We start from the raw sequence: 20,675 nt of genomic DNA, 5'->3' as shown, positions 1-20,675 counted from the left end.
CCTGAACGGAGGCGGGTCTCGTTGAAACGTGGAGTCAGGAGATCCGTTCCACAGTTTGCAGCCAGTGGGCAGGCTGGGGAAGTGGAGGTGGAGGTAGTTGTTGTGGAACAACACAATGCAGAGCTTGCTGGAGCGTCTCACCTCACATTTGTAAGTGTTGAAGGCATTTGGAGCGTCTCCACAACACTTGACTGGACCAGAGTTTGACTGCAGCAGCTTTAAAAATTACGAGATTTTAAAAAATGACCTTAAAAAAAGCACCCTATGTCTCAGACCTGTAGCATTTCTTGTAGTTTTGTTGGGGACGGAGCAGAAAGGCCCATTTTGTTTGCTTCACATGATGGATTTCTTACAAAAGTACCAAGATTCAAAGCTTGTGTTTTATGAACATTGACATTGTTTTCAGACTGAACTTATTGTTGCTTCATCTGATTTCTTTCCTGCTTCTCAAACACCCGGCGATTAGTTGTCTCTTTCCCTGCTCTTTTGTTTTTAACTAACGAAGGGAGGCATTAAAAAACCAAACCAAACGACCACTTGGAGAAAACCACCCAGTTCCCCTCCCCTCTTCATGCATGTCTGTTTACGACCTTTCCCCTTTAGACCTGACCTCCAGCTGACCTCCAGCTGACCTCCAGCCTCGGCTTTTATCCAGACAGATGGAGGCGTTGCTACGCAGCTTCTCTTTGTGATCAGACACGCCGTGCAGATTTTGTAACTGATCTAAACGGGCTTGTTTCACTGTGACCCTCTAATGTAATGATCATATATTGCTGTGCAGTGGTTCATGCAAATTGCACTTTAACAGAAGTGACTTTTAGAAATCGCAGACAACAGGAACTTCACATCCCAAAATACAGGGATTATTACATTTATTTATATTTTGCCTGGTTGAATACGGTGATGGTCATGTGACAGTTGTAGCGTTATACTGAAATATTACATCTCTAAACATATGGAGCTATTGGCCCCCGATTAATTTACCGTGGGTCTGATTGTATATCCGGGGAACATTGAGAAGAAAGCGTCGGGGTCTTTGCCCGTCGGTGAGTGAGAGCAGGAAACACGTGACGTCAGTGTTCAGCGGCTCCCCGGGGGGTCGTGAGGTCGCAGGTTCACCTGCAGACGGCCCCCAACGGGAGCAGCGGCTCCACATCCTTTCCTACAACACAGACGACCCCGCTGTGACCTTTGTAACGGCCCACGACGACCCCGTTGTGACCTTTGTAACGGCCCACGACGACCCCGTTGTGACCTTTGTAACGGCCCACGACAACCCCGCTGTGACCTTTGTAACGGCCCACGACGACCCCGTTGTGACCTTTGTAACGGCCCACGACGACCCCGTTGTGACCTTTGTAACGGCCCACGACAACCCCGCTGTGACCTTTGTAACGGCCCACGACGACCCCGTTGTGACCTTTGTAACGGCCCACGACAACCCCGCTGTGACCTTTGTAACGGCCCACGACGACCCCGTTGTGACCTTTGTAACGGCCCACGACGACCCCGCTGTGACCTTTGTAACGGCCCACGACGACCCCGTTGTGACCTTTGTAACGGCCCACATGGCTTCATGGACCTTCTGGTGGTTCAGTGACCGGATCAGTCGGCTAAAGTCACGACAGGCTCGTTGTAGGTTTGATGGCTTTTCCTTGTTTTTCAAGCTGGACATGTGAACACAGAGGAATGATATGAGGTGTGCATTAAGCATTAAGATTTAAAGAACAACGGTGATCACATGATGTTCAACTTTAGCAGATTTACTAGTTTCTATAATCTTCCAGTGTAGAAAAGTCCTATTATAGCTCAAATTCTGCCATTTTTTAACAGAAGTCCACTCCGTTGGCTACTTGCTATTTTAACAGAAAGGAAATTCATTAATTTACATTTCCTCTGAAAAATCATGAGACTCACTCTGCAAATTCCACACTTGGAATATTCTAATTTTGACACACATTTGACCTGGTCTTTCCTAGTTGTTCTGTTCTAACTTTATTTTTTATATATATATATATATATATATATATATATATATATAAGTTCCATTGAGCCTTAAACAAAGTTCAGTGGGAGCTGCATGACAGGCACGTATAAATATGACACTAATTGTGTTATTTTCATAAAGTACATTCACACTAGTCTGTCCTCTGTACAACCATTCAAAGATAAAACACCATTTGTTTATTTATTATTTGCTGTACTGATCCGCCGGCTCTTTAAAGAAGACGACCAGCTAATCAATAGCGCCAATCTGAGTTCAATAGTGTTTAAAGGCGTATACCTGCACTGAATACATTGTTTTAAAAGTGCTGCTGAAATTTTGATCCCTGTTTGTCTTTATTCAGGAAGCGTTTTAGAGTTGATCAACAAAACACAAAGTCCTTCTGAGACATTAATAATCCACACGACCTCTTCTGCAGCTCTTCTCTTCTAAGAGCCTGAACGTCAGTTGCTGCTGCTGTAATTACCTGTGGTAGTATAGCCATTGTGGCTAGCGTTAGCCTGCGGTGCCTGGCAGCTCCACGGGGGAAAGGCCAGCGAGAACAATGAGAGGATTTTCCTCCAGTAGCAGCCGTGGCTGAGACGGTGGAGCAGCGGACAGGTCGGTCCTGTAAGCTCCATCAGTGCACTTTGGGAACGGGGTGGCCGAGTGCAGTCTGACCTTTAACCTCTCTCACGCAACTCTATTTCCAAGGATACAGGCACTATTGTCTAGAGGTCACGTTCACACTGAGGCTGCTGTTGAGGCTTATTCTTATTATTGTTGTGCACAGTCACACTTCTGAAAGCAAGTTCTGCTGCCATAATGTACAAAAAGCCCCGAAACCGTGGCAGAAGTGTCACATTCAGTGTTGGTGTCTTTATAAAATATGTCCCTATGGGCTAATGCACAGCAACACGCTCCAAAGATGACGGCCAGGGTGATGCATTGTCTATAATCAACAGAAAGTCGTGGTCACTGATGGTCAGAATGTGAAGTCGTCCCTTTCTCAGCCGGTTCCAGCAGTGAGAACTCGTCCTCAACCACAATATTCCGTCCCGACTGAGTCTAATGTGTCCAGCTGTGAACGTCTCAGAGCTGCAGACGTGATGGACGTTGACACGTCGCTGCACATTTCCTGGAACGCTCCTCTCAACTCCCTTCAAGGCTTCAGGCCGAAGACGGCCACACATTTTAAACTCCATTGTCCGTCCCAAAGAAATGTCCCGCCAACGTTTGGGACCCTTGTTTTGCACTTGGCTGCCGCCAACATGGCGTCTTTCAGGGTTTCCTGGCCGGCGCCACGCCGTGGCTCCGGCAGGGTCACTTCCTGTGGCGAGCTGCTGGTTGCTGTTGGTTCAGTCCTCTCAGGACGTAACGTGAGACGGTGTTGAGACTGTGGGGACTGTGGGACATTTGGACTGAGGGTGTCACTGTGGCCAGTCTGGGTCCTGAACGACTGTCGTCTTGGTTTTGTTTCCTGTGTTTTGATGGAGGCGGAGCTTGTTCCTTGTTAGTGGCAGGTTGATGGACGACTGCAGGATCTCTTGTCGCTGGTATTTTCTGCAGGGCAGCTCTAGTTTGAAGACGTCCTATTGGGATTTTAACACAACTCAGGATGTTGCACACATTTCTTACTTTCATCTGTTACATAATGACATTTTCACCACCGTCTTCTATGATTGTGGCTGTGCATTAATGTCATTTATCCCCAAACGTGTCTTTGCTTCAGGATGCGTCATTTCTAAGTTTCGAACACTTGTGTGCTAAAACAAAGGTGCTCGTTTCAGATCTATAAAGTTTCAACTTTGAAAACTCTTGACTTAATTTAATAGACAAAGTTTTACTGTTGCTTTTCTTTAGCGTGTGTAGTTTTATCTTGATGTCGGCTTGAAGTCACATTGTTCTTCTAAACACAACAGGACACAGGCTTTTACATTGACCCTCATTAAGTCCAGGCATCGTTTCCTCCAGGTTCCCAAATGCAAATTTGTAATTTCCTGGAACGCGGCCATGTTATTATGAGTTTCCTGAAAAGTGGAATGGATGTTCAATAGTAAGTAGATATACTGAGGAGATGGAATTCCTTCACTCATGCACACAAATAGTCAGAGATTGTGGAAATTATGTTATTGCCAACTTACATCGGTAAGAAAATCTTGTATGTTTATTCTTATTTTAATCAGCAAGCACACTAATAATCCGAATCAGAAGAGAAGAATTCAGAATCAGAATTTCCTTTATTGGAAATTCCTTTATTTATAATCCTGGGATGAAAAGCATGTTTGAGATGGACCTTTCATATTTAGCTCACTAGTCGGAGACGTCCACATTCTTTCCTGCCCAGAGCCCGACGAGACGACGCAGCAAGTCAAAAATATATCACCTCTGCCTTTTTAATAGCATTTATTTTAGACAGGATACACAACAAAATGCAGGTTTTCACTACAAGCCTGACCAGTGTGTGTGTTTTTGGCCTATTTTCTCTTGTCTCTCGGATTCAAGCCTTTGTGGTGCTTGTCTGACCTCCTCTTCCATCTCTTGAGCTCCGTGTTTTCATCAGGCTCTTCCTGCCGGTGCACTTGGTCGTGAATCCTCGTCCTCCTTTGTCTCTGTGTCCTCGCGTCCTCCAGCCAGCGCTAAACAAAGCAGGAAGCCTGTCGCAGCTCGGCAGGTCCTGCAACATACCACAGGACGGCGCAAGGCCTGGAAACACCAGGGCAGTGAGACGAGACGGGACGACACGGGATGGGACGACACGACACGACATGAGACGGCACGACACGAGACGGCACGACACGAGACGGCACGACACGAGACGGCACGACACGAGACGGCACGACACGAGACGAGACGAGACGAGACGACACGACACGACACGAGACGACACGACACGAGACGGCACGAGACGACACGACACGACACGACACGACACGAGACGACACGAGACGGGACGGGACAACACGAGATGACAAGACACGGGACGAGACGACAATGAGACGACACGGGACGGGACAACACAACACGAGACGACACGACACGGGACGACACGACACGGGACGAGACGGCAATGAGACGACACGGGACGGGACAACACGACATGAGACGGCACGACACGAGACGGCACGACACGAGACGGCACGACACGAGACGGCACGACACGAGACGGCACGACACGAGACGAGACGAGACGAGACGAGACGACACGACACGACACGAGACGACACGAGACGAGACGAGACGACACGACACGACACGAGACGAGACGAGACGAGACGACACGACACGACACGAGACGACACGACACGAGACGGCACGAGACGACACGACACGACACGACACGACACGAGACGACACGAGACGGGACGGGACAACACGAGATGACAAGACACGGGACGAGACGACAATGAGACGACACGGGACGGGACAACACGACACGAGACGACACGACACGGGACGACACGACACGGGACGAGACGGCAATGAGACGACACGGGACGGGACAACACGACACGAGACGACACGACACGGGACGACACGACACGGGACGACACGACACGGGACGAGACGGCAATGAGACGACACGGGACGGGACAACACGACACGGGACGACACGACACGGGACGAGACGACACGGGACGGGACAACACGAGACGACACGACACGACACAGGATGAGACGGGACGGGACGACACGACACGGGACGAGACGAAACGAGACGAAGACTGACACACTTGCTCTGTTGGTTTTCTCTCTGTTTTGAAAGCCGTTCTATTCTCTCCGTGACGCCGTCCTCCTCTGGACCGGCTTCATACAGGGAGAATGTGTGGCTGTTCAATATTTTACTGAGAAACCCTCTTCACCGCTCTCCCAGCCTCGGGGGGGGGGGGGGGGGGGGGGTGGTAGTTACCCGACAGAAATCAGGTTTTAAACTTCAACATATATTGTGAAATAATCAAAGAAATATTCATATATATTTATATTACAAATGAAATTTCAAAATTGACACCAAGAAGCCCTGTAGTCTTTTTTTTTTATTAAACTTTTTTTTAAATTCTATATTTCCCAAGTAAAATAAGGCTTATTGTATTTGCTCAGTCCTCTGTATAGATTTATGCTCAATTGTCTTCCTGTGAACACGTTGTGAATGTTTCTTGTCCAGCATGTACTGACGTCTGTCACTGATGCTCCTGCTTCTCCCCTCTGTGTTGCAGTCCTGTGTGCAAAGAACCTGGCCAAGAAAGACTTCTTCCGTGAGTACAGACTATTTTTACCTGCTCTATTCTGGTCCCGTGCATCACAATGAGCTCTGTCAGCTTTCTGAAGTGACTGTAAGTGGAGTCCCTCAGGGCCGCTGTGTTTTACATTCTGGCACAGTTCAACACTCCCTGATCACCCAAATTCTATTAACAGACGCACAAGCAGCGGTTTGAAATGTCTTGATTAACACATGAAAATGAAATGACTGGCCGGCCTCGGTGTGTAAAGGCGACACGTGATGGAGAAACAGAATCTGTACGTTGAACTGCTCCTTAAAGAAATCTGAACTATTGAGGTATTAGAACAGTTCTGAACAATATTGAGCCTGAATCACGTGTTTTCTTTAGATTAACAGGTAAATTATATGTACATTTGTAGTTAACTCATCATTGTTCATTCTTATGCATGATGGTTTTAAGTGATGGAAGCAATTCCAGTTAACCATCATCAACTATCAACGTCCATCTGAAGCTCTTTAATTCTACAAAGTCAGCTGTGAGGGAACTTCCCGACTGAGACGCTGAATAAACCGCTTTGACTGGATGAAGTGTCTGTGCCTCCAGGTGTTACACTGCCAGACTCTCAAAATACACAACGATACGCATGAACTGGGAAAGAGTTGATAAATACAGGGAGAACAGCTCCTCCACACTTCCAGCTGAACAGCATCCAGACAGAGGAATTCCCACAGAATCCAGAAACTCCCTGCAGTTTTCAATTCCGATGACATGAGAAGAAAAGTCTGTCTCTTTTCTTTCTTTTTTCTTTGTCTTTTCTTTTCCATTAAAGATGAAATGAAAGGAGAGGTCAACTCATTTATTTCCACGTCTTTAATCCTCCAGAGATTGAATATAAGAGCCGTCGTTTTAAATGTAAAAGCCACATCGTCTCTTATTTTCTCATTCAAATCATCACAACCTGATGTACGTGATATAAAGTGTCCAGCTCAAACTGAAATCTTGACTATTTAAACTTCTTGCTTCCAATTCTGACATTCATTTCAAAATTATACTTGAAAAAAGAGACGTGTCTAACATTTTAACTTATTTTACCCTTTAAGATGCCATAATAAACAGTTAGGCTTGGTTAGTTAATAAAAATGACCGTATGTGACTAAATGACAGTGAATGAAATGTTAAATGTTCGTCTGTACGATGACTCGGCATTAAATGTTCGTCTGTACGATGACTCGGCATTAAATGTTCGTCTGTACGTTGACTCGGCATTAAATGTTCGTCTGTACGATGACTCGGCATTAAACGTTGGTCTGTACGATGATTCAACATTAAATGTTCGTCCATACGATGACTCGGCATTAAACGTTGGTCTGAACGATGACTCGGCATTAAACGTTGGTCTGAACGATGACTCGGCATTAAATGTTGGTCTGAACGATGACTCGGCATTAAATGTTGGCCTGTACGCTGACTCAGCATTAAACGTTGGTCTGTACGATGACTCAGCATTAAACATTCGTCTGTACGCTGACTCAGCATTAAATGTTGGTCTGTACGATGACTCAGCATTAAACGTTGGTCTGTACGATGACTCAGCATTAAACATTCGTCTGTACGCTGACTCAGCATTAAATGTTGGTCTGTACGCTGACTCGGCATTAAATGTTGGTCCATACGCTGACTCAGCATTAAACATTCGTCTGTACGATGACTCAGCATTAAACATTCGTCTGTACGCTGACTCAGCATTAAACGTTGGTCTGTACGATGACTCAGCATTAAACGTTGGTCTGTACGATGACTCAGCATTAAACATTCGTCTGTACGATGACTCAACATTAAACATTCGTCTGTACGATGACTCAGCATTAAACATTCGTCTGTACGATGACTCAACATTAAACATTCGTCTGTACGCTGACTCAGCATTAAACGTTGGTCTGTACGATGACTCAGCATTAAACGTTGGTCTGCACGATGACTCAGCATTAAACGTTGGTCTGTACGATGACTCAGCATTAAATGTTCGTCTGTACGCTGACTCGGCATTAAACGTTGGTCTGTACGCTGACTCGGCATTAAATGTTGGTCTGTACGCTGACTCAGCATTAAACGTTGGTCTGTACGATGACTCAGCATTAAACGTTGGTCTGTACGCTGACTCGGCATTAAACGTTGGTCTGTACGCTGACTCGGCATTAAATGTTGGTCTGTACGCTGACTCAGCATTAAACGTTGGTCTGTACGCTGACTCGGCACAACCCGTCTGCCGGCCGTTCCAGGGCTCCCGGACCCCTTTGCCAAGGTGGTGGTGGACGGGTCTGGACAGTGTCACTCCACGGACACTGTGAGGAACACGCTGGACCCCAAGTGGAACCAACACTACGACCTGTAAGTCAACACAAACTGACACTCGTGTTTTTACACTGGATTTACTCTTCGGGTCAGAAACGTCTTCAAAGTCGCACTGAAATGTTCTTCCTCACCATTCTGTGTTTTATTCTGAAGTGTAAATGTAAAGTGTACAAGTGTAAATAGTGTAAATAGTGTCCATAGCATGTTGATGGTACAAGTGTAAATAGTGTAAATAGTGTCCATAGCATGTTGATGGTACAAGTGTAAATAGTGTCCATGGCATGTTGATGGTACAAGTGTAAATAGTGTAAATAGTGTCCATAGCATGTTGATGGTACAAGTGTAAATAGTGTAAATAGTGTCCATAGCATGTTGATGGTACAAGTGTAAATAGTGTCCATGGCATGTTGATGGTACAAGTGTAAATAGTGTAAATAGTGTCCATAGCATGTTGATGGTACAAGTGTAAATAGTGTAAATAGTGTCGATAGTATGTTGATGGTACAAGTGTAAATAGTGTAAATAGTGTCCATAGCATGTTGATGGTACAAGTGTAAATAGTGTAAATAGTGTCGATAGCATGTTGATGGTACAAGTGTAAATAGTGTAAATAGTGTCCATAGCATGTTGATGGTACAAGTGTAAATAGTGTAAATAGTGTCGATAGCATGTTGATGGTACAAGTGTAAATAGTGTAAATAGTGTCCATAGCATGTTGATGGTACAAGTGTAAATAGTGTCCATAGCATGTTGATGGTACAAGTGTAAATAGTGTAAATAGTGTCCATAGCATGTTGATGGTACAAGTGTAAATAGTGTCCATAGCATGTTGATGGTACAAGTGTAAATAGTGTCCATAGCATGTTGATGGTACAAGTGTAAATAGTGTCCATAGCATGTTGATGGTACAAGTGTAAATAGTGTAAATAGTGTCCATAGCATGTTGATGGTACAAGTGTAAATAGTGTCCATAGCATGTTGATGGTACAAGTGTAAATAGTGTAAATAGTGTCCATAGCATGTTGATGGTACAAGTGTAAATAGTGTCCATAGCATGTTGATGGTACAAGTGTAAATAGTGTAAATAGTGTCCATAGCATGTTGATGGTACAAGTGTAAATAGTGTAAATAGTGTCCATAGCATGTTGATGGTACAAGTGTAAATAGTGTCCATAGCATGTTGATGGTACAAGTGTAAATAGTGTCCATAGCATGTTGATGGTACAAGTGTAAATAGTGTAAATAGTGTCCATAGCATGTTGATGGTACAAGTGTAAATAGTGTCCATAGCATGTTGATGGTACAAGTGTAATTGGGTTTTTGCCTCCATGAGTTCACAAACCTTCTAGATTCTAAAACATTTGACTCGTCTTGAAACGTCTTCCACAGAAAGTCCAAGATATGGAAACAAGGCCACGTCTAGAAAAGCATCAACAATTCAGGAGGTCTCGTGTCGTAGCGTGAAAAAGGCCCCCGGCCCCCGTCAGCATGTCACATGGTCAGAAAGGGGGTGTGGCCAGCTGGAACGCTGCCAGAGCCACACTCCATCTGTTCTCTGAGGCATGTCGGCTATTTCCTGAAGCAGAGGAAGGGGGGGGGGGGGGTAATTATGTAAAGAGGGAGGGGTTCTGTGGTTCCTGTTAACAAGGCAAAAGTTAGATTTTTAAAATAACGCTGTGGGGGGAAAAAATTGCATATAAATCTAATGTGCTTCACCATGTCGGCTCATCGTCAGCTTTTATTTGTGCTTCATGTTTAATTGTGTTTCCACAGTTGGGCTGCAGGGTGAAACCAGAGAAAACCCTCAAAGTAAACCGTGCTGGGGGGGGAAAGACGAATTTAGAATATGGATTCAATGACTCTTCTGTGTTTCAGCTTCAGACTGAACACTTTCACTCAGTTGCACCTTTTTAAACGAGCCAGGAAGAATCAGTGTGCTCTCAGGACGTTCACTGTACACAGTCGTACATTTACATGTGAAATACAGGAAACTGGTGAAACCAAGACTCAATAAGTTGAAGTTCTGGAGGAAGGCGCGAGAAATCCACCGTCACATGGATAAACAGGGCTCTGATTGGAGGAGAAGCTCTGTAAGGTTTAACTGATAGTTTCTTGTTGGTGGGAAAGTGAGACTTTCCTCCACCTGTTCACACTGCGTCTCCCAGCAGGGGCCTGCTAGCCTGCTAGCCTGCTAACCTGCTAACCTGCTAACCTGCTAACCTTACCTGTGTAGGTCAGGCTGAACTGCACTGTACTCGTTAGCTTTCCACCACAGCTCAACCAAACAGCTTGATAAGACAACGGTTCCTTTGTCTGTGTTTAATTCCACCTGAGGGTAAAGTCGTCCAGCGTAAACAAGCAGATTTATCACATCGTTGAATTAATGTGTTTGATCAGAAGATCAAATCTTCACCATGTTTACTGTATTAAAGGTTAAATGTCAGACCTGCTGACATTTCTTTTTTGTACGAGTTACTCAGAGGACTTCATTATAATGAGGTTTCAAGTAAAAAAAACATTTTTGATTTTCTATTCAGAAAATGTTCGCGTGTACATGGCAATGTTTCTATGGAAACGGCAGAAAGGCTAAAATAATGTGGTGCCGGGCCACGAGCTGCTGCTGTTGGTTGTTTCTGTAATGAAACCAAACACACATGGAGCACATGAACGTTCCACCACTTTCATTTTCTGAAAGTAGTTTTCAGTGGCTCAGAGCATCACAGAGCATTTCTTGTTTATATCGAAGGGTTTTCTGTTTTCATTTAAAAAAGTGTACAGAGGGCCAACATTTCTTGTGCTTATCTTGTTTTTCCTACATTTATTTTCTTTCTTTCTTTTCTTTTATTAAAAAAAGAAATTTTTAAATACATTACAGTCATTCCAATGTGCTTTTATAGAGAAAATAGAAAAGCCCAACCTGCTGACATCTGTACAGATGTGACTGAAGGTGATGCTTCAGTGGTTTCTCACCAACCGGAGCAGATGTACTCTCTGTAATTAACTTACTTTTTATGAGACAAGAAGTCTGAGCTTTCAGGGGGAAAACCTTTCTTGTTTTTTTAACTATTTGTCACCAAATTGTAGAAAACACCCAGAATGAATGATCGTAAGCGAAGCACAGGCCTCGACTCACCGTCTGGGAAAAGAGTTTCCTAACATGTCCCTCGTCCTCTTTTCTGATTCTGACCAGAGACAAAGTCATGGGACAGAAGAAAAGTTGTAATTCTTTTTGAATTCATCAACTTCTGTTGTTTGGGTTGAAGCCTTTTGAAGTGGTTGTTGGGAAAAACCCCTTCTGTGTGTGTGTGTGTGTGTGTGTGTGTGTGTGTGTGTGTGTGTGTGTGTGTGTGTGTGTGTGTGTGTGTGTGTGTGTGTGTGTGTGTGTGTGTGTGTGTGTGTGTGTGTGTGTGTGTGTGTGTGTGTGTGTGTGTGTGTGTGTGTGTGTGTGTGTTCACTCATTCAGTAAACAAACAGTTACTGTAAAAGAAGTTCTAACCTTCCATATCAGTCAAGTTGAATTAAAAAGTTTCTTTTGCATTAATTGAAGCGACGCGTCTTTAAAACAAGCTGGTGGAGTTTTAACGCTGACGAGGTTTTAGCCTCCAGACGACCTCGGAACTCGTCTGCAGGAGGAAAGAGGACGATGTCGTAGAGACGATGGGCGGGAGGCGGAGCTTCAGCAAGGAACTCCACACTTTACCCTCATAACCAATCACCACAAAGTATTTATGTCTCGCAACCAAAACGCGTCTCCACCAGGTGTGATGGAGTAAATGTGTCCCAGCTGATCCACCCGAGGTTTCTTTACGATCGTATGACGGCCCAGGCCGAGCAGGGGCTATTAAAGTCCCAGTGAAACGTAACGCACTACATTGCAGAAAACGATAGTTGGGGTTCTACTTGTAAGGTTCTCCGACTCGCCCCTCCACTGTTGTCGCATAACAAAGTTATTTGAATTTGGAATCTCCAGCCGAGGAAGTCGGGGGACTCCTTCTCCTTCGTGGGCCGTTGTGGGCGGAGCCTATGTGTGATGTCAAGAGTTGTGCAGATCTCGATCTGTTGTGTTTATATCGGCTTGTTTCCTCTTAAATATCCACGTTTTTACAGTGTTTTGAAGTTCTAGTCGGCGTTTTATGAGCCTTGATGAAAGATTGAGCCTGGAAGAGACCAGAGAGGAGGAAAGGAGCACGGGCAGCTAGCTCGGGCGGCTAGTAGACGATCCAGTAACACCTGGACTCGTCTTCAGTGATTCAGTCTTCTAGCTCTTGGACGTGTTGGATCCAGGAAGCCGGTCGTTCTGCCAAAAGTCAGGAGCCTCAAAGCCTCAAAGGTGAAAAGTGGCGCTGCTGAGGCGAGGAGACGAGGACGAATGGAGGACGAAGCGTCTTCTGCTTCCTCAAACATGTTCCAGACGGGGTCACCGATGGCAGAACCACCTTCTGTGTCTTCTTCATCAATCACTGGGTTTGAAATGACCATGATGATGAAATCTGGTTCAATTCAGCCTCTTCGTGGTCAAAACTCTGATCCTCCATAATGTAAACACAACTTGGGCGTGTGCACAACTCGTGATGTCACTCTGTTATTGTCAGAAGCTCCGCCCAGCAGAGGAAATAGCGCCGTTTAGCGGCTATTTTCTCTCAGATTGTCGTGTTTTAACATTTGACCTTCAGCCAGTTAGCAGGAAAACGTTCTAGAAGAGACACCAGAGGGTTCTGGAGGTGGAACCTTCATTTCACTGGGACTTTAAATGTTGGATTATCGCTTTGTGTTTTCATCTAAGTAACCTTCTGATTCCCTCCACCTCTGTCCTCCACCTCTGTCCTCCACCCGTCAGCTACATCGGGAAGGCCGACTCCATCACCATCAGTGTGTGGAACCACAAGAAGATCCACAAAAAGCAGGGTGCCGGGTTCCTGGGCTGCGTCCGTCTCCTGTCCAACGCCATCAACAGACTGAAGGACACGGGCTGTGAGTACCTGCTTGTCCCCGTCTTTGTCCTCACGCTGTCCCCTGGTGCTCCTGGAGGACGAAACGAGTCACCAGCAGCACTTTGTCCACTTTTGATTTACGTGTTTGAGCCCAAAACGATTGTTCTCCAAAGTTGTCATGGTCGTAGCTCTGATCTGAGCTTCTGCTGGTTTCTTCTATGTGCATGGTAGATGATACATGGTATATAATACATGGTAGATAATACATGGTATATAATACATGGTAGATAATACATGGTATATAATACATGGTAGATAATACATGGTATATAATACATGGTATATAATACATGGTAGATAATACATGGTATATAATACATGGTAGATAATACATGGTAGATAATACATGGTAGATAATACATGGTAGATGATACATGGTAGATGATACATGGTATATGATACATGGTGTATGATTCATGGTGTATAATACATGGTATATGATACGTGGTATGTAATACGTGGTATGTAATACGTGGTATGTAATACGTGGTATATAATACGTGGTAGATAATACGTGGTAGATGATGCGTGGTAGATGATGCGTGGTAGATGATACATGGTATATAATACATGGTATATAATACATGGTATATAATACATGGTAGATAATACATGGTATATAATACATGGTATATAATACATGGTATATAATACATGGTAGATAATACATGGTAGATAATACATGGTAGATAATACATGGTAGATAATACATGGTATATAATACATGGTATATAATACATGGTAGATAATACATGGTATATAATACATGGTATATAATACATGGTATATAATACATGGTAGATAATACATGGTAGATAATACATGGTAGATAATACATGGTATATAATACATGGTATATAATACATGGTATATAATACATGGTATATAATACGTGGTAGATAATACATATAGCTTCTGGAAATGCTCCACTCAGCCCTTCTCCTCCATCACCTGTTGGTGCAGCTCACCTGCTGCCCAGGTAATTGTGAACGTCACAAAAACCAAATGCAGCAAACCAAAATGAGCTTTATTGTGTAAATACACTATAAAGACGTTTCTGATCTCATGGACACGTCCTGGGACACCTGTCTGTGGCTCTGCAGGGCCCACTGCAGAGCCACAGACAGGTGAGTCCTGGGACACCTGTCTGTGGCTCTGCAGGGCCCACTGCAGAGCCACAGACAGGTGAGTCCTGGGACACCTGTCTGTGGCTCTGCAGGGCCCACTGCAGAGCCACAGACAGGTGAGTCCTGGGACACCTGTCTGTGGCTCTGCAGGGCCCACTGCAGAGCCATGCGCGTGCGTGCGTGTGTGTGTAGTGAGTCAGAATGTACCATGACTTTGTTTAGTTCCAGTGACATGACTCAGTCAGCAGTGACTCACTTAATGTTTGAACTCCTGCTAATAGAAAACAGTCTGTAGTTCTTTATTTCTCAATACTTCCTGCAATGATCCAGTGACGTTCTACAGCCTTTTTCCTGACACCACTTAGTGTGACACAACAGTTTTTTACTAAACACTGAGGGTACTTATTGGCTTTTAGATATATATATATATATATATATATTAATCAAATTCTTTATTCCATGTAAGTAAAGAGCATAGAGGCAGAATCTCTAATTATGTTTTGAACAATTTAAACCGTGTTAAAAAACAGTTGAACCTCCTGCAACGTCCAGTTAAACGTCAGGGAGCAGCTGCACATCCTGTGAGACGTCCTGTCGAGGACCCATCCTTGTCCACCGTTGTCTTTGTCCCTGCTCCCATCAGGAGACTGTCCACCATTGTCTTTGTCCCTCCTCCCATCAGGAGACTGTCCACCATTGTCTTTGTCCCTCCTCACATCAGGAGACTGTCCACCATTGTCTTTGTCCCTCCTCCCATCAGGAGACTGTCCACCATTGTCTTTGTCCCTCCTCCCATCAGGAGACTGTCCACTGTTGTCTTTGTCCCTCCTCCCATCAGGAGACTGTCCACTGTTGTCTTTGTCCCTCCTCACATCAGGAGACTGTCCACTGTTGTCTTTGTCCCTCCTCACATCAGGAGACTGTCCACCGTTGTCTTTGTCCCTCCTCACATCAGGAGACTGTCCACTGTTGTCTTTGTCCCTCCTCACATCAGGAGACTGTCCACGGTTGTGTCTTTGTCCCTCCTCCCATCAGGAGACTGTCCACCGTTGTCTTTGTCCCTCCTCCCATCAGGAGACTGTCCACCGTTGTCTTTGTCCCTCCTCCCATCAGGAGACTGTCCACCGTTGTCTTTGTCCCTCCTCCCATCAGGAGACTGTCCACCGTTGTCTTTGTCCCTCCTCACATCAGGAACCTCAGCAGCAACACATCAGAGCGACGGGACGACTTTTCGTCCCTGAAGCTGTTTCAATATGTGGACTGGGTGTGAAGCTGGTTTTCCACGTCCTTGTGTGCAGATCAGAGGCTGGACCTGAACAAGCTGGGCCCCAATGACAACGACACCGTGAGAGGACAGATAGTCGGTGAGAGTCCAGGCTTCTGCTTGTACACACTACATATATGGATGAACATATAGATGTGTAGTAAATATCTCCTTAGAGCTCTTTCCACTGTGTTGAGGTGAAATTCAGTAAGAACTCCATGGAACAGAATTCTTCGTGGATCTTGAACATACTTCTGGATTGAGGATGTTTGAATGTCTTTGCTGTATTTCGTAGTGAGTCTTCAGTCCAGAGATCGGATCGGCAGTGGAGGACCAGTGGTGGACTGCAGCCGCCTGTTTGACAACGACCTACCTGACGGGTCAGTGTGAAGCATTCTGGGAACTCAACCATCGTGTTAAACACCACGAATGGATTGTTTGTGCTTCCGTCACCACGTGCTTCATGTTTTCTGTTCTTCTCCTATAAGACTGTTGGAAGAACTTGTGCTTGAGGATGTCTTGTCTCATTTTAAAGGTCAATAACAAGTTTTTGGTTTATTGTAAGTTTCAGTAGTTGTCTTGTTTGTCTCTGACAGCTGGGAAGAGAGGAGGACAGCCTCTGGAAGAATCCAGTACCTGAACCACATCACAAGGACCACGCAATGGGAGAGACCCACCAGGTGACTGGACGCTCTGAGAGGACGACTGAGCCTGACGTCTTCTTCCAGTGTGGAACTTCTTCTCACAAACATGGGCCTCAAGTGTTAATATCGTTTATGCACTGCAGTCGTGGTACAAACATCCAGAACAAGCTTGTTGCAGGTCTGTGTGAAGAGGTGTGCTTCCAGTTTCTGAGAACCAAAGTCCGGTCCTCCCCACGGTAACGTCTCTCTGGACGACTGAGCTGCTGTCAGTTTCCTCGCTTCTCCTCCGCTACAGAAACACGTACGGTTAAAAACACAAGGCAGCCAGCCAGTCTGGCAGCCGGGCCTCGTCTGGCCTCGTCGGGCCTCGTCGGGCCTCGTCGGGCCTCGTCGGGCCTCGTCTGGCCTCGTCGGGCCTCGTCTGGCCTCGTCGGGCCTCGTCGGGCCTCGTCGGGCCTCGTCGGGCCTCGTCGGGCCTCGTCGGGCCTCGTCGGGCCTCGTCGGGCCTCGTCGGGCCTCGTCGGGCCTCGTCGGGCCTCGTCGGGCCTCGTCTGGCCTCGTCGGGCCTCGTCTGGCCTCGTCGGGCCTCGTCGGTTAAAGCAGGAGGTGGTTCAGGCAGGGTGGGCGGAGGTTAAAGCAGGAGGTGGTTCAGGCAGGGTGGGCGGAGGTTAAAGCAGGAGGTGGTTCAGGCAGGGTGGGCGGAGGTTAAAGCAGGAGGTGGTTCAGGCAGGGTGGGCGGAGGTTAAAGCAGGAGGTGGTTCAGGCAAGGCAGGGTGGGCGGAGGTTAAAGCAGGAGGTGGTTCAGGCAGGGTGGGCGGAGGTTATAGCAGGAGGTGGTTCAGGCAAGGCAAGGTGGGCGGAGGTTAAAGCAGGAGGTGGTTCAGGCAGGGTGGGCGGAGGTTATAGCAGGAGGTGGTTCAGGCAGGGTGGGTGGAGGTTAAAGCAGGAGGTGGTTCAGGCAGGATGGGCGGAGGTTATAGCAGGAGGTGGTTCAGGCAGGGTGGGCGGAGGTTAAAGCAGGAGGTGGTTCAGGCAGGGTGGGTGGAGGTTAAAGCAGGAGGTGGTTCAGGCAGGGTGGGTGGAGGTTAAAGCAGGAGGTGGTTCAGGCAGGGTGGGTGGAGGTTAAAGCAGGAGGTGGTTCAGGCAGGGTGGGTGGAGGTTAAAGCAGGAGGTGGTTCAGGCAGGGTGGGTGGAGGTTAAAGCAGGAGGTGGTTCAGGCAGGGTGGGCGGAGGTTAAAGCAGGAGGTGGTTCAGGCAGGGTGGGTGGAGGTTAAAGCAGGAGGTGGTTCAGGCAGGGTGGGTGGAGGCTTGACTGGCCCAAGAAGCTTCACTGCTCTGAAGTTCATCCTGCAGTTCTCTGAAGACGTTTCAACAAGTGACGATCAAACATTGTAGATGTGAAGTAGTTTCATTGGAAGAGACGTAGATGTAGATGATGAGAAGAGCTCCCACCCTCTGTGTTCCAGACCAGCGTCGGAGTACTCCAGCCCGTCGGGACGTCCTCTGAGCTGCGTGGTGGACGAGAACACGCCGGTGATGACGCCGGTCAACGGGGCCGAGGCCAGCGGGCCTCCGGCCGAGCAGCGCGTCCAGGAGAGGAGGGTCCGGTCTCAGCGCCACCGCAACTACATGAGCCGGACGCACCTTCACACGCCGCCGGACCTTCCTGAGGGCTACGGTGAGACTCTGCGTCCAGCCTCACCGGGGACGTGTCTTCAGGAGACACTGAGCCCACCTTCCTCTGGCTGCTTGGTTGTAAAACTGCCATCAGATTCTGACTTCCAATTTCTAACTGAATTTTTTCACCATCGAAATCAGACTTTGAATTTTAAAAGCTGTCGAATTTCAAGTACCTATCTTTTCCTGCAGACTGACCAGGACAGTCTCCTGGACAGTCTCCTGGTCAGTGTCCAGGACAGTGTCCTTGTCAGTCTCCTGGACAGTCTCCTGGTCAGTGTCCTGGTCAGTCTCCTGGACAGTGTCCTGCAGACTGACCAGGACTTGGTTGATGCACCGGCCCTCACCTGAAGACACTGTTGGATCAGCAGCGTCTCAGCACTTCGTCTGTCTCAGAGACAGTCCGTTAATTCAAATGTCTCTTTGTCTCTTGTAGAACAACGAACCACTCAGCAGGGCCAGGTCTACTTCCTGCACACCCAGACTGGAGTCAGTACCTGGCACGACCCCAGGGTGCCCAGGTAAGGTCCACTACACCCTCTACCTTTCTACCTACTGTAGTACTCTTTTTAACTGGAGGACCACTACACCCCCTACCTTTCTACCTACTGTAGTACTCTTTTTAACTGGAGGACCACTACACCCCCTACCTTTCTACCTACTGTAGTACTCTTTTTAACTGGAGGACCACTACACCCCCTACCTTTCTACCTACTGTAGTACTCTTTTTAACTGGAGGACCACTACACCCTCTACCTTTCTACCTACTGTAGTACTCTTTTTAACTGGAGGGCCACTACACCCTCTACCTTTCTACCTACTGTAATACTCTTTTTAACTGGAGGGCCACTACACCCTCTACCTTTCTACCTACTGTAGTACTCTTTTTAACTGGAGGACCACTACACCCTCTACCTTTCTACCTACTGTAGTACTCTTTTTAACTGGAGGACCACTACACCCCCTACCTTTCTACCTACTGTAGTACTCTTTTTAACTGGAGGACCACTACACCCCCTACCTTTCTACCTACTGTAATACTCTTTTTAACTGGAGGACCACTACACCCTCTACCTTTCTACCTACTGTAATACTCTTTTTAACTGGAGGACCACTACACCCTCTACCTTTCTACCTACTGTAGTACTCTTTTTAACTGGAGGACCACTACACCCCCTACCTTTCTACCTACTGTAGTACTCTTTTTAACTGGAGGACCACTACACCCCCTACCTTTCTACCTACTGTAATACTCTTTTTAACTGGAGGACCACTACACCCTCTACCTTTCTACCTACTGTAATACTCTTTTTAACTGGAGGACCACTACACCCTCTACCTTTCTACCTACTGTAGTACTCTTTTTAACTGGAGGACCACTACACCCCCTACCTTTCTACCTACTGTAGTACTCTTTTTAACTGGAGGACCACTACACCCCCTACCTTTCTACCTACTGTAGTACTCTTTTTAACTGGAGGGCCACTACACCCTCTACCTTTCTACCTACTGTAGTACTCTTTTTAACTGGAGGACCACTACACCCCCTACCTTTCTACCTACTGTAGTACTCTTTTTAACTGGAGGACCACTACACCCCCTACCTTTCTACCTACTGTAGTACTCTTTTTAACTGGAGGACCACTACACCCTCTACCTTTCTACCTACTGTAGTACTCTTTTTAACTGGAGGGCCACTACACCCTCTACCTTTCTACCTACTGTAATACTCTTTTTAACTGGAGGGCCACTACACCCTCTACCTTTCTACCTACTGTAGTACTCTTTTTAACTGGAGGACCACTACACCCTCTACCTTTCTACCTACTGTAGTACTCTTTTTAACTGGAGGACCACTACACCCCCTACCTTTCTACCTACTGTAGTACTCTTTTTAACTGGAGGACCACTACACCCCCTACCTTTCTACCTACTGTAATACTCTTTTTAACTGGAGGACCACTACACCCTCTACCTTTCTACCTACTGTAATACTCTTTTTAACTGGAGGACCACTACACCCTCTACCTTTCTACCTACTGTAGTACTCTTTTTAACTGGAGGACCACTACACCCCCTACCTTTCTACCTACTGTAGTACTCTTTTTAACTGGAGGACCACTACACCCCCTACCTTTCTACCTACTGTAATACTCTTTTTAACTGGAGGACCACTACACCCTCTACCTTTCTACCTACTGTAATACTCTTTTTAACTGGAGGACCACTACACCCTCTACCTTTCTACCTACTGTAGTACTCTTTTTAACTGGAGGACCACTACACCCCCTACCTTTCTACCTACTGTAGTACTCTTTTTAACTGGAGGACCACTACACCCCCTACCTTTCTACCTACTGTAGTACTCTTTTTAACTGGAGGACCACTACACCCTCTACCTTTCTACCTACTGTAG

The 20,675-nt window shown here is 46.4% G+C and overlaps 1 protein-coding gene across 2 annotated transcripts in view; it reads left to right on the top strand.

Moving 5' to 3' along the window:
• LOC308128581 (E3 ubiquitin-protein ligase SMURF2-like) overlaps positions 1-20,675 on the top strand; it is a 60,645-nt gene that overhangs the window by 19,762 nt on the left and 20,208 nt on the right. For both annotated transcript variants that reach the window (XM_080494192.1, XM_080494191.1), the window contains exons 2-9: positions 6,199-6,237; positions 8,484-8,592; positions 13,394-13,527; positions 15,973-16,038; positions 16,234-16,318; positions 16,535-16,618; positions 18,049-18,260; positions 18,696-18,780. In XM_080494192.1, coding sequence (XP_080350318.1) covers positions 6,199-6,237; positions 8,484-8,592; positions 13,394-13,527; positions 15,973-16,038; positions 16,234-16,318; positions 16,535-16,618; positions 18,049-18,260; positions 18,696-18,780 — 814 coding nt within the window. The remainder of the gene's footprint in view (positions 1-6,198; positions 6,238-8,483; positions 8,593-13,393; positions 13,528-15,972; positions 16,039-16,233; positions 16,319-16,534; positions 16,619-18,048; positions 18,261-18,695; positions 18,781-20,675) is intronic.

The sequence above is a fragment of the Blennius ocellaris genome (assembly GCF_963422515.1).
Source record: "Blennius ocellaris genome assembly, chromosome: 3".
Classification (NCBI taxonomy): domain Eukaryota; kingdom Metazoa; phylum Chordata; class Actinopteri; order Blenniiformes; family Blenniidae; genus Blennius; species Blennius ocellaris.
The sequence above is the reverse complement of the archived record's forward strand: the minus strand, read 5'-3'. Positions and strand labels throughout refer to the sequence as shown.